Below are 13,039 nucleotides of genomic sequence, written 5' to 3' on the forward strand. Positions count from 1 at the left end.
AAAAAGCTGTTGGAAACATCTTCAAAGTGGGAACCACATCAGATGGAACTGTGGCGCTAGACACTTACCCCCAAAATACATGATGGTGGTGGTGGTGTAGTTGCTAAGTCGTGTCCGGCTCTTTTGCTACCCCATGGACTGTAGCCCGCCAGGCTCCTCTGTTCATGGGATTTCCCAGGCAAGAATACTGGAGTGGATTGCTATTTCCTTCTCATCCCGTTGTGATTCTTGTATGCAAAATTGTGTCTTTTTTTAAAAAGAGTTTTTATACTGAAACCAAGAGGACTGTAAATTTTGTACTTTGTCTCTATTTTAAGCTCACAACCCCATATGTACTTTGTCTATAAACTGAGTAACTAATAGCTTCAGTCCTTGCTAGGGTTGCTTTTTTTTAATTACAGCAGATCCTTGTCATCTGTTTGTGTTGAAATGATGACACAACATCGCAACATGAAATGTCATCATGTCACATTGTTATAGCACAACAACAAAATTACAGCTCCCCAACAATAACACGGTGTCAAAAGTGTCCTCTTGCCATGAGTCAGTGTTTCAGAGATTATAAAAATTATTTTTAGCACAGCAAGTGCCTCGGGAGCTTGGGTTCTGAATCCTACTAAAATCCCTAGTAATGTGAAAAAAAAAAAATTTAGGGTGAGGAGGGCTGTTCTTAAACTCCCCAGTCCCTGAAGCGTATGGAGGCCCACGCTCTTGTCCCGGCCACAATTAGATCCAGCTTCCACTGTGCACTGCAAGCCACTCGGGGATGGGTCACAACTCTGCGCCAGTATCCCGTGTGGAGGAGGTGGAGGAGGAGACTATAATTATCCTCCACGTCTCGGGCAGGCCCTCGGATGACATCTCCTCGGTTACTCTGTGCTCTAATAGCGCAGCTCTGGTTCCTGGTCCCAGACGCGCTTCAGCCAGCTCGAGGGGCAGACAGGAGGCGAGCGCAGCCGATGCGCCTGGCGCCTCGCGGGCCTTCGAGGCTCCGCCAGCCCCTCGCAACCCGCCGCACCTGCAAGGAAACCCAGGCCCCCAGGCTAGCGCCCCTGGGCGCGCCGGGCGTTGTCATAACAACCGGGAGCCAGCTGCTGAGGCCGCCGGGGAGGAAGTGACGAGCGGTGGGTTGGCTGTTGTTGGGACACGTGACCCGGGCAGTGTTTTGACAGGGCAAACAGCAGAGAAAGAACTGGGCGAGCGAGGGGGCCGGGGAGCTGGGGCGCCAGAGCTAGAGACAGCGGGCGGGCGAGGAGCTGGCAGAGGCGCGGGGCGAGCGGGCTGGCCAGGTCGACAGGCGGCCAAAGCCCGAGGGCCGCGGGGCTCGGGTGCGAGTCAGGCAGAACGAGGGGCTGAGCGTCGGGAGCGGAGCGAGGCGGCGGCCAAGGCGGGGGTGGATGGCCACAGGGGCGCCGGGGAGCCGCGTCGGGCTTGTAGTCTCGGGCCCCCATGGTCCTCTAGCGCAGCCTCGGGGGCCGCTGCGCGCCACACTCCGCTTTTGCCGGCCCTGCGCCTCTCGGAGCCTCACGTCTGAGGTGGGAGTGTGATGTGAGCCGCTGGGCGAACGGCGGAGAGAGAAGTGCCAGGAGGAGGAGGTATTGGGACGGGAGGCGAGAGAGAGAGTTAGTCAGCAGAGGTCGGCCGAGGGAGCCATGAAAACAACTCTCCGGCTGAGAGAGGGGCCGGCGCGGCGCTGCGGACGGCGGGACTGAAGGAAATCCGGGGCCGCGGCGGGACGGAAGGGGCCCTCACCGGCAGGCTGCACCGAGCAGGGGCGATCGCCCGGCTGTAAACACCTTCCCGGGAAGACCCTCAGGCCCGGCCTCTCAGGGCCAGGGGTGTTGCAGGGGCGACCCGGGGCAGCACAGTACAGTTCTTTTGGGACTGGGGGCTGGGCGCGAGGAGATGTCTCGCGTTTCTTTCTGACCCTCTCATTGTGTAAACTTGGCCGCGGTTGAGGCAGGAAGACTAGCCAGAGGGTAATTACACAGGTGAGGCCTTGCGGGGCGGGCAGAGCGTCGGCGAGGCGTTTGGGGTCTTGAAGAGTTTCCTGCGCCCAAGTCATCAGGTCCGAGCATATCTATACCAGTCACTGCGGAGGTGCCACTGTTCCCAGAGGCGTTTTTTACAAAGGGGTTAGTTAGCTTGAGTTGCTTGATTTCCTCCCCCCCCCTCCCCCGCCTGTACATTCAAGTTATAAATAGATCTTCCTTTTGGTTTGGAGACGTGTCAAAGAAGGACACTTTGGCCTGGAGAGCACAGGGGCGGGGAAGAAGGGTGCTTGGTCCGGAGTCGATGGGGGAGGCGGTGTAGAGTTTTGCTTTTTTCAGACCTGCGGATGGTGCTGTCACCGCTCTTAGTGCCAGAAGAGGCCTGTTAGCAGTAGTTTTCTTGCAAGATCGAGTGTTAGGGCAGGACCAGATTAATTTTATTTTGACCTCTTTTAGCCTTTTGAAAACGAAACAGTAGCTGCAAAATCAGCGGCGAGCCTGTTGAAGAGAACCCACACGTGTATTTCACAGCACCTTGGGTGGATATCGACGTGAAAATGAAGCCAGACCGAGGTACATAATTTAAGTAGGATTTCTTTTTTCTTGTGCCCCATTTTAGAAAGGTTAACCTAATTCTGCGGCAGGATCAACTGAATTACATATGATTATTTCTGTTACAGATTTCCAGCTGGTAAGGTAGAGAAGGGCACGGGGAAGAGTTCGGAACTAGATGGGAGAAGACATTCTTCAAAAGTGTCTTCAGAATGTTAGTTTCAAGAGATACTAAAAGTGAAATTTTCAATAATAGCATTTTTATCTGGAGTCACAAAATTTGATACCATTTGAGAGTTACACATTTTTAGGTAAAGTCAGTCTAACTTCAGTTTTAAAAAAGTTTACAAGTTTCCTCAGTTTGAGAATTTGAACTTGATAAACAGAAAATTTAAGATTGTTTGAGTTAACAGATATTATTTGTCATTGCTGATTTTTATGCTTTAAGCAAACTCTCAAAGTTTGAACAAATCCCTGGAGTACTTTGCAGTATATCAGTATATGGACAGGGCTACTGAAATCCCTATAATAAGTACTGTAAATGTGCCATTTTCTTTCTAAACCTGTATTTTCAGGACTTCTGGGAATAATGTATACACTGTGTTTTTCAGGCACTTCAAAGGAATTGAAAAACCCATTTATCAGTCTGCTTTAGATTCATAGCAAGGACCAACTTTAGAAGACTTTAATACAGTGGTAGTTAGGAGTTTCAGTAATATGGGAATTTGGTTCTAAGGAATATTATAAGAAGAGGATTAATGTAATTGGTAAGGAATTGGACTAGATGACAGAGTCCCTTCCAAATGTGAGACTTTTGGATTGGAAATGTTAATTTATCCTTATGAATTAGATGCTCATTTAAAAAAAAAGATATAGGAAATTCCCTGGTGATCCAGTGGGTTGGATTATGTGCTTGCACTGTAGGAGGCACAGGTTTGATCCTTGATAGGGAACTAAGATCCCACAGGCAGCACAGTGTGGCAGTAAATAAGTAAATAAATAAGACAGGAAAAAAAAAACACATAATAATTTTTAAAAATAAAATAATTTGAAAAGATATGTGTTAAACTGGTTATTTTTTCCACATATTATTTTCAAAGTGGATTAGAAAGTCAAATTCTCTTTTCTACGCAAATACGTCTTTGGTGATATTTTCTTAAAATGCACTAGAAAGAAGTGGAGAAAGCCATACTTAATTTAGAGGTTTAAATTAGTTTTTAAGTGTTTCAGTGTTTGGTTGATTCTTAAAATCAGCTTTGTATGTTTTAAGTATTAGCAACTATATTGCTACTAATCAGGTTGCTTATGTAGATTGCCAAGTTTAGACTTTTAGATTACATTAGTGACTTTGGAAAGCTGGCACCAAGGTCAGTAATTGCATCTCAGAATAAACAAATAAAATCAAAGTCATTGTTTCAAAGTTACTTTAAATACTTACACAAAATCTCTATTTTAGCCAAAACTAGTACTAAGCATGATAAAATGTTATCTATTAATGTAGATTACTAGAAAAAGTAAATACATTTATGCATCAAGATTCCTAAAGAAGTGACTTTTTTTCTCATTAAAATTGTGTCTTTCTTTAGCATTATGATGTAAAAATGAGGGAATCGAAAGTTTGGTACTGAGACTATATTTTATGAGTCTTTAGGCCCATGGCTTTCTTTTGACCATGATCTAGAGTAAGTAATATCTTTGACTTTGCAAATAGTACAGAAATACTGAAATAAACTTTTCAGAAAACATACTTACTACGTGCATTGTGGTCTTGTATTTTTCTCTTCTATTTCAGTTTTTAAAAATTGCTTGCATAACCCATTGAATTGATTTCTTGATCTGTAGTTCGCAAGGGACAGTTATGGGAGAGCTAGACAACAGTAATACTTCACTTTTTCTACATTGGTGTCTAAGAAACTAGTCTGTATGAGTTTGTTTTCTGGATGACTGAAACTTCACTCTTTAAATGCCAAAATATTTTCTGTTGTACTCATAATATGTGGACAAAGATTTTTTTTTTTTTGCCTCTAATTTAAACCCCTTCAGCCTGTTTACTTTAATATCTGATTTTTGAATTCCCATGCTGTCAATTGTCTTTGTTGTCAATATGCTTATTCTTGCATTTAATATCTGTGGTTAAAAAACTAGATAACCATACTTAGCACTGAGTTCTCTAAAAAATGAGAGTAAATAGGGGAATCTTCAGATATTCATTCAGAAACTGAGAATGTATATGAATTCTAGTGTCGAAAGTCTGAGATATTTGCTGAGTGGGATACAAATGTGCGTCAGTTTCTAAATAAGTACAAAAAGAGTCTCTTATCCTACACAGTTGCATGTGGTAGTCGGTTGGATAATCTAAAAAGTTAAAGTGAGGAATCAGAAAAAAATAATGCCTTAATTATTTTGCCTGTCTTTTGATGTAGGCTAGAAGGCCCTTCTTTAGAAATGGGAGTGGCAGAGAATGGAGCCTGTTTAATCAGTTAGATGTGATCTTTCTTATGTAAACCACACCAAAAATGTAAACCTAAAGATTTCTACTTTTGATTTCTTTAAAGTGGAATAAGACTTTGTAAACAAATCAAAGGGTGGAATATTTTACATTTAAAAAATGTAAAATTCTTTTTTAATGTTTAGTACAATTTTATAGATATCTATGTATACCAAGAATTATAAAGATATTTGTGTAGTCAACAGGAGTGTGCCTTGGGGGAAGAAGGAATATATATTCATCAAAATTATGTTCATCAAAATATTCTATTTCCAAAGCAGTCAACATGGTTTTCACAGAAATAACCTTTTGTTTGCACTCAAATAAGTTCATTACTATTGAGTGGCATAAGCAAGTTTGGGACTAAACTCCAAATATTAGCCATTAGTTAAGCACACAACTCAACTAGCAGGAGTAGAAGTGCACAGGAAACTGGAAGTACTTAACTAGCTGCTAGTATCTGTCAGTTTACTTTATGGAGGCAATGGAAAGCACTGGACAATATGGCTAGTTGATTAAGTGAAAATAAGAGAATTTCTACTGTACTTTCAGATAACTAAGATGTTACTGTACAATGGCAATGTTTTACAGTAGTCAATAGAATTTTATTACAGTCTGAGGTAAATCTTTTTTTCTCTTTTTTCTTTTTTTAAGATTTTTAAGCAGTTATATAACATTACTTGCACAATGCTGCCAGAGATGAGTCTTTGATGTTATCATTGGCACAGGTTTTGGAATCAGACTTTTTCTATTTGTATCCTTGTTCCATTACTTCCTAGCTCTGTAATCTTCATTTAATTACTTAATTTCTGAGAGTTTCAGGTTCCTTCTCTGTAAAACAGGGATAATTCCAACTTCTCATAGTTGCTAGAAAGAAATATGACACTGGTTGGCACATAGTAGTTTTTAAATACATGATAATTATGTTAAGATATTACAGATGCTTATATGTTCAGTTATAAAATAGGTTCAAAAAAGGTAAAGAACTAGTCAAGTGTGCAATAGCCTAGTAGTACCTTGTTTTGTTTCACATTCATAGCCTGAAACCTGCTAAGGCTCTAGCAGATTTAATAGGCTTTTAATGTATAGGTATCTGAGAATATATAAAAGCTACAAAAGAATGCTTGATATATGTGGAATTTATTTCTCTGTCTTTTGTTACTATAAGTATAAATATGTTAATTTCTATGTGTAGAGGGTGGCATGGGCGGACCAAGCTTCCTAGGAATACCTGTTTAAATGGTGTTAAATTCTGACTAGAGCTGGGCAGTTGGAGAGGTTAAATGATGTTATTTCACCTTGTACTCAAGGATGTTAAGTTTGGATCTGATCCTAGTTAGATATTGAATGTTCAGTGTTTCAAGAGATGTCTAAAGTATGGTTTTTGCACAGATGTAATTAAAGCACTTTACATTTTTAACATTTAATATTTATGTTATAAATATGTGGTATTTATAATTTTGTATATTTTGGATGCATGGTATGTTTTTTTCTATAAAAATGTATTTCAAAATAATATAAGCTTATGTTTTGATTTCAAAGCCCCAAAGGTTTCAGAATTCCTAAATTCATGGTATTGTATAACAGTTTAAGTAGAATCAAAATCTTTTTAATTTAAAAGATAAGTGTCAATTTTGCTGTGCTTTATGCTTTGTTGGTCTTTTCTGGTGGCTCAGTGATAAACAATCCATTTGCAAGGCAGGAGCTACCAGAGATGCGGGTTTGATCCCTGGGTGGGGAAGATCCCCTGGAGGATGGAATGGCAACCCACTCCAGTATTCTTGCCTGGAGAATCCCCCTGGACAGGGGGAGCCTGGCAGGCTACAGTCCATAGGGTCACAAAGAGTTGGACATGACTGAAGCGACTTAGTATGCATGCACACTTGCTTTGGTTAGAGTTTCTTCATCAGATATTTCCAAGAAAGTTGTCTGAACTTATCAACTGTTATGAAAGGTTAAGGCCTATAATATCTAGGAAATCATTAAAACTTTAATAATTTAAACATACTGTGTTTCAATTCATGAGTCATTCATTTATGAGTATTAAGTGAAAACTATTAATGCAAAACCTGTTGCACAAATAAAATACCAAGCAATTGATTTTTTTTTTTTTTGAGGTTTAAACTGAGAGGAAAGCTTAATTTTTTTCCCCCCTCTGCTGTAGATTGAATATTTATGTGCCCATAAAATCCACAGATTGAAATCCTTAGCTCCAGGATGATGGTACTAAGAGGTAGGGGCCTTTGGTAGATGATTAGGTCATGAGGGTGAAGACTTCTTGAATGGTGTTAGTGCCCTCATAAAAGAGACCCAGGAAAGTACCCTCACCACTTCCACCATTTTAGGTTATAATGAAAAGACAAATACCTAGTGAGAAAGCTGATCCTCACCAGGTACCCATATCTGCTAGTGCCTTGATCTTGGATGTTCCAGCCTCCATAACTGTGAGAAATAAATTTCTGCTGTTTATAAGTTACCTAGTTATGGTATTTTGTTATTGCAGACTAAATGGACTGAGACACCCCCTTTTTGATTATATTACAAATTTAGGGTTTAGCGTTAGTATTGCAGTGGCTTATGAACTTACCTAGAGTATATGCAAATCATTTTAATCTCAAACATTTCTTCCTGGGCAACTGAAATGGGGAAAGAAATGGTAAGGACTAGAAAAAAATAGCATGGGAGGTAGATGAGTTTCTAACTTGCTAATAGTTCATTGTTAGCCAATGTAAATCAAGCAACAGAAATGACAGAGGACAAGAAGTGTTGACTAGATTAAATAGAACAGCCTTTTGCTAAATTCCCTCAGTGGAGGTAGTGGTGGTACTATTACTAGTAACAGCTAACTCTTCTACATACTGTGTGCCAGGCACTGATCCAAGTAGTTTATATAACTCATTTAAACATCACAGTTGTTCAAGAAACTAGGTGCTGTTGTTCATCTTCATTTCATAAATGAAATAGTCACAGTAACTTATCCAAGGTTACACAGCTAAGAAGAGAACTAGCCCAGATTCAAAGTAAGCTTGGGTTGTTGTTCAGTCATTCAGTTGTGTCCGACTCTTCGACCCCATAAACAGCAGCATGCCAGGCTTCCCTGTCCTTCACTATATCCCTGAGTTTGCTCAAACTCAGGTCCATTGAATCTGTGATACCATCCAACATCTTATCCTCTGTCATCCTCTTTTCCTGCCTTCAATCTTTTCAAGCATCAGGGTCTTTTCCAGAGACAGCTCTTTGCATCAAGTCGCCAAAGTATTGGAGCTTCAGCTTCAGCATCAGTCCTTACAATGAATATTCAGGGTTGATTTCCTTTAGGATTGATTGGTTTTATCTCCTTGCAGTCCAGGGGACTCTCAAGAGTCTTCTCCAAGCACCACAGTCAAAACCATCAATTCTTCAGCACTCAGCCTCCTTTATGGTCCAACTCTCACATCTATACATGACTACCAGGAAAACCATAGCTTTGACTAGATGGACCTTTGTTGGCAAAGTAATGTCTCTGCTTTTTAATATGCTATCTAGATTGGTCATAACTTTTCTTCCAAGGAGCAAGCATCTTTTAATTTCATGGCTGCAGTCACTGTCTCCAGTGATTTCGGAGCCCAAGAAAATAAAGTCTGTCTCTGTTTCCATCTTCTTCCCCATCTATTTGCCATGAAGTGATGGGAACAGATGCCATGATCTTCATTTTTTGAATGTTGAGTTTTAAACCAGCTTTTTCACTCTCCTCTTTCACCTTCATCAAGAGGCTCTTTAGTTCCTCTTTGGTTTCTGCCATTAGAGTACTGTCATCTGCCTATCTGAGGTTATTGGTATTGACAAAACATGGTCCACTGGAGAAGGAAATGGCAAACCACTTCAGCATTCTTGCCTTAAGAACCCCATGAACAATATGAAAAGGCAGGCTTGGGTACATGCTGTAAACCCTCTGGTAGGAATATGTTGTATTAAAATGTTATAAGATATTGGGGCCAAATTTGTTTAAAAACAGGCCCAAGGGAAATAAAAAACAGATTTGCTAATTATTATGATCTTAGAAAACTATATATCTTATTTGTGCCTTACCTTTTTCATCTTTGCAATGGAGGAAGTAATAGTACCTTGCCTTTAGAGTTATTTGAGTAAATAAGTTAGTGTATATAATGTGCTTAGAACTATGGCTGGGACATAGTAAATATTCATGTGTGAACAGCTTTTCCTATAATTGGACATATTCTAATTAAGTCAGTTATTTAGGGAAGGCTGGGGAGGACAAAAGAAAGGGGCTAATTCAGCTGTATGTGTTTTATATACTCACTGTGATCTCAAGTCCGAAAATGACTACTGTTGGCCTTTCATCCACTGATGGGTCTTGACACATCAGTATCTGTCAGATAAGTGCTGGATTGATACAACTTCTGAGACTCAATTCTAAAGGGATTAACATAGAGGTTCCTTATGTTTTCGCCTGTCATCCTGTAAGAAAGATATGATTCAGTGGATAGAACACTGTCATTTCTTTGAAGGATGAGAAGAAAAGATAATTGGAAGCAGAATTGAGAAGCTAATGTGTACACAGGGAGAGTAACTCAAAAGCTGATTTCCTTTTCAAAAAGTGAAGAAACCTGTGGGGCCTGAACTTTCTGCACTGTGAACAAGTATAGGAAAAAAATTAGTTGTTAAATAAGGAATACTTACATTCATTTATTCTTTTGTCCTTCTCAACTTTGCATCTAATTACAGTAGTATTTTCCACTCAATTAAGGCTGAGGGTTTTAAAAATGGAGGGAATGTTTAACTTAGAAATTCCAACTGAATACTGACTTTTTTTAAATGAGAAAGCAGAATCGCAGTACCAGGAAACAGTATTTCTTTCTCAGTAGGTAAACCAAAGTCAATTTGTCAATAGTTAATTCTGTCTTTCCTCAAATGGTTGAAAAAATCTGACATTGATTATGTTAGACTTCCTTATTAAATCGAAACAGAATCAACTGGCTAAAAATGCCAGTAGCTACTCAAAATATTAGCCATTAATCCATGTGTAATGCCAAAAACAGACCCAGCAATAACCTGAATTGAGATTTCACATATATTCCTTTTCATATAAAAGAAACTCATTCAGTAAAATTATAATAAGGCTTTTTGAATGTCTTATGTTTGTTCAACTTGCCCAGTCCCACTGGCCACCTTTTAGGTGTTCAGTGACCATTCACAGCCTTGTGTCCATTATTTCTTCTGCCTGAAAAACCTCCCCAGTCATCACGTGGGGAGCTCCTTGTCATTCTTTTGATCTTGGTTTAAATATCATTTTTCAGAGAGATATTCTCTGACTACACTATCTAAAGTGCTCAATTAAAGTTAGCAGCTATTATTATTTATTAAATTAGGGTCCTTGTTCTGTGTCTCCACAGTCTCTTTCGTAGCATTTACCATATTATGTGATTTTTTTTCTTTGTTTATTGTCTGTCTCCACGACTAGATTTTAAGTTCCATGAGGACAGGAACCTTGTCTCTTGTTCACAACTGGATTTCCATCACCTAGCTGATGGACTTATACATGGTGGGTGTGTAGGAGGTGCTTAAAAAAAATGAATCACTAGTTTATCTCAATATTTGTGAAGCAAATAGGAGTAGAAGCAGATGACTAGAAATCATTGATTGTTTTACTGACACCAACTGAAATTCTCTCATTTTAGGGATTTTCTTGCATTATTGACAGGCTATTATCACAACATTATACCTAATTTTAAAAAATAGATTTAAAATATATTTGCAAATAACTTAAAAGAAGATGATATTTTAAAATTGATTAAATCTCACTAAGTTGAAATAAAATTCTGTAAAATAACTAAGGTGTAGGCAAAAGCTGTTTGGTATAGGTAGTTCTAAGTTTATATATATGTATATACATTTACTTAACAAATAATCCACACAGAAGCATTTGTTGGTAGCTCTCCGCTCTCCAACCACCATACTGAATTTGTTCCTGTTGCTATTTCTTTGAAAGAGAGAGAGATTAAATTGATTGGATAACTTCAGATTTATGAGTACAAGTAGGATAAAGACTTAGGATTTAGAGTGTAGATTTGGGGCCTGTTCTCTCGTTTACAGGTTCTGTGACTTGGGATCAATTTCCAAACCTGTTTTCCCATATGTAAAATGTACTAGGCTCCAAGTGTTGCTTCTGAGCTTCAGGTAAGATAATAATGTGTCAAAGAACTTTATAAGGTGTGAAATGCTATATATATTGACTGGTTTGCTGTATAGACAGGATGATCTGTACTCATGAGCAAAGAGCTAGGTGCTCTCAGGTGTATCTTAGGGGAGGTCATTCTGTCTAAAAATACCCATTTATGCAGTACCTGGTTTTTTACAGTTTTTAAAGTTTCCCCTTGTTATCCTGACTGAAATTAAACCAACAGGAGAACCACTTAGATTAATAAGTGTATATTTAATTATATATTTTTGAAGAATATTGAAATGATGGCTATCTTTTGTTATAAAATTGGCTCAAATGTGTCCTTTTTAGCAGCATAGAGTTAAGACCCTAAGGCTTTAGGATCAAACTTAGATAGAAATTCTAAATCTAGCACTTCAGCCAAATGACCTTGAGCAAATTACATAACCTGTCAGAACTTCAGTTCTTTTTGTTCAAATACCATTAGCTTTAAGGGTTGTGGGAAAGGTGAACTGAGAACCCAAGGTTCAGCAACTAGCATGTGCCTGACATGGGACAGGGATTGATTAGTGTTTCATTTCCAAGGATAAGCAACTTGAATCAGCTGCACTGAGGAAATGAATGTTTCAGGGCTTTGTTGTGAAAGCTAATCATAAAAGGCATAAGAGACCAACAGATCTTTATTGTTTGTCACTCTGAACCTTGCATTCTGGAATATACAACTAGAGGAAATCCAAACCAGTATGGAACTACACATCTGTAATGTGCATGCAAGGGGAGAGGGAAAGTAGGTAAGTGGAGCACACCAACTATTTCTGGGTGATCATACACCATTGTGAGCATTTAGAGCAGCATTAAGGCAGAGAGATTGGGGTGGGGGTGGACACTAGAAGGAGGTTGATGAAAGTTATTAGAATGGTCAGATGGTGCCCCAAATTGCTTTTTTCTTTATTTTAGAACATTAGCTAGGATTGATTCAGTGTTTGGAGCATGGCCCTTTTGTTTCTGTGAGTCAGAATCTAGACTTGTTCCTGATGCTGCAAGAAATGGCCTAATATTATAGGTTAAGAAGCTTTTGGTAGGCTAGCCTGGGAATCTAGTCATAACTTATTATTTGTAATTATTTATTATGTACTATTACTTATAAATAATATTTATTCAAAGTATGACCATTATTTGGACTTTAAAACTTATTCTCTTTGAGAGTACAACTCGTTTATAATTAGGAATTGACATTTTAAATTAATATGAAGTTTCCATTTTTTGTTTTCCTACTTATTAAGCTTATATATTCTGAATAGAATTAAAATTTTATAATAATAGCTGAAATCAGGCTATTTATAAAACTTTATCCTGACATTAGAGAATTCTTGTACATTTTAAAAACCAAATTAGCCATTTTCTTTTGTGAAGAAATATCATGGTTTTGTGAAAGGAAGTGATCCAGTGGGTCACTTCTACTTAAATTCATAATATTAAGAGAATGTGTAACTTCAGCACTCAATATTGGCAATTTTGATCTGTTTTTTTGAGGGGCTGCGCTAGCTTCTGGAATCTTATCTCTGGACCAAGGATCAAACCTTGGCCCTTGGCAGTGAAAATGTAAAGTTCTAACCACTAGACTGTCAGAGAATTCCCAAGATTTTGACCTTAAACATAGCTTGAGGTTAAAGCTCTATATCATATTTGGTATATGTCACAAAATTTTGACATGCAAAAATTTTTTTGATGTACAGATTTTTTGATATATGAAAGAATTAGCCATAGGATTCCTTTGAACTTCCATACATTGCATGCTGTATTCACACCCACAAAAAAAGTTAGAATCCTAATTTTCATAGGTTATGA

At 38.8% G+C, this 13,039-nt stretch overlaps 1 protein-coding gene across 7 annotated transcripts in view; it reads left to right on the forward strand.

Annotated features, from left to right (window-relative positions):
* The first annotated feature begins 1,180 nt into the window (after positions 1-1,180).
* The window catches only part of ATOSA (atos homolog A), an 85,105-nt gene continuing 73,246 nt past the window's right edge, over positions 1,181-13,039 (forward strand). For 2 of the 7 annotated variants that reach the window (XM_061428728.1, XM_061428722.1), the window contains exons 1-2: positions 1,342-2,135; positions 2,448-2,564. Coding sequence is in view for 6 of the 7 variants with exons in the window: in XM_061428722.1 (XP_061284706.1) it covers positions 2,549-2,564 (16 nt within the window). In the remaining variant the exon portion in view is untranslated. Of the gene's footprint in view, positions 2,565-13,039 lie in introns of all 7 variants that reach the window. The other 5 variants (XM_061428729.1, XM_061428723.1, XM_061428725.1 and 2 more) reach the window with 5 other exon arrangements.

This window comes from Bos javanicus, chromosome 10 (genome assembly GCF_032452875.1).
Source record: "Bos javanicus breed banteng chromosome 10, ARS-OSU_banteng_1.0, whole genome shotgun sequence".
In the NCBI taxonomy this organism is placed as follows: Eukaryota; Metazoa; Chordata; class Mammalia; order Artiodactyla; family Bovidae; genus Bos; species Bos javanicus.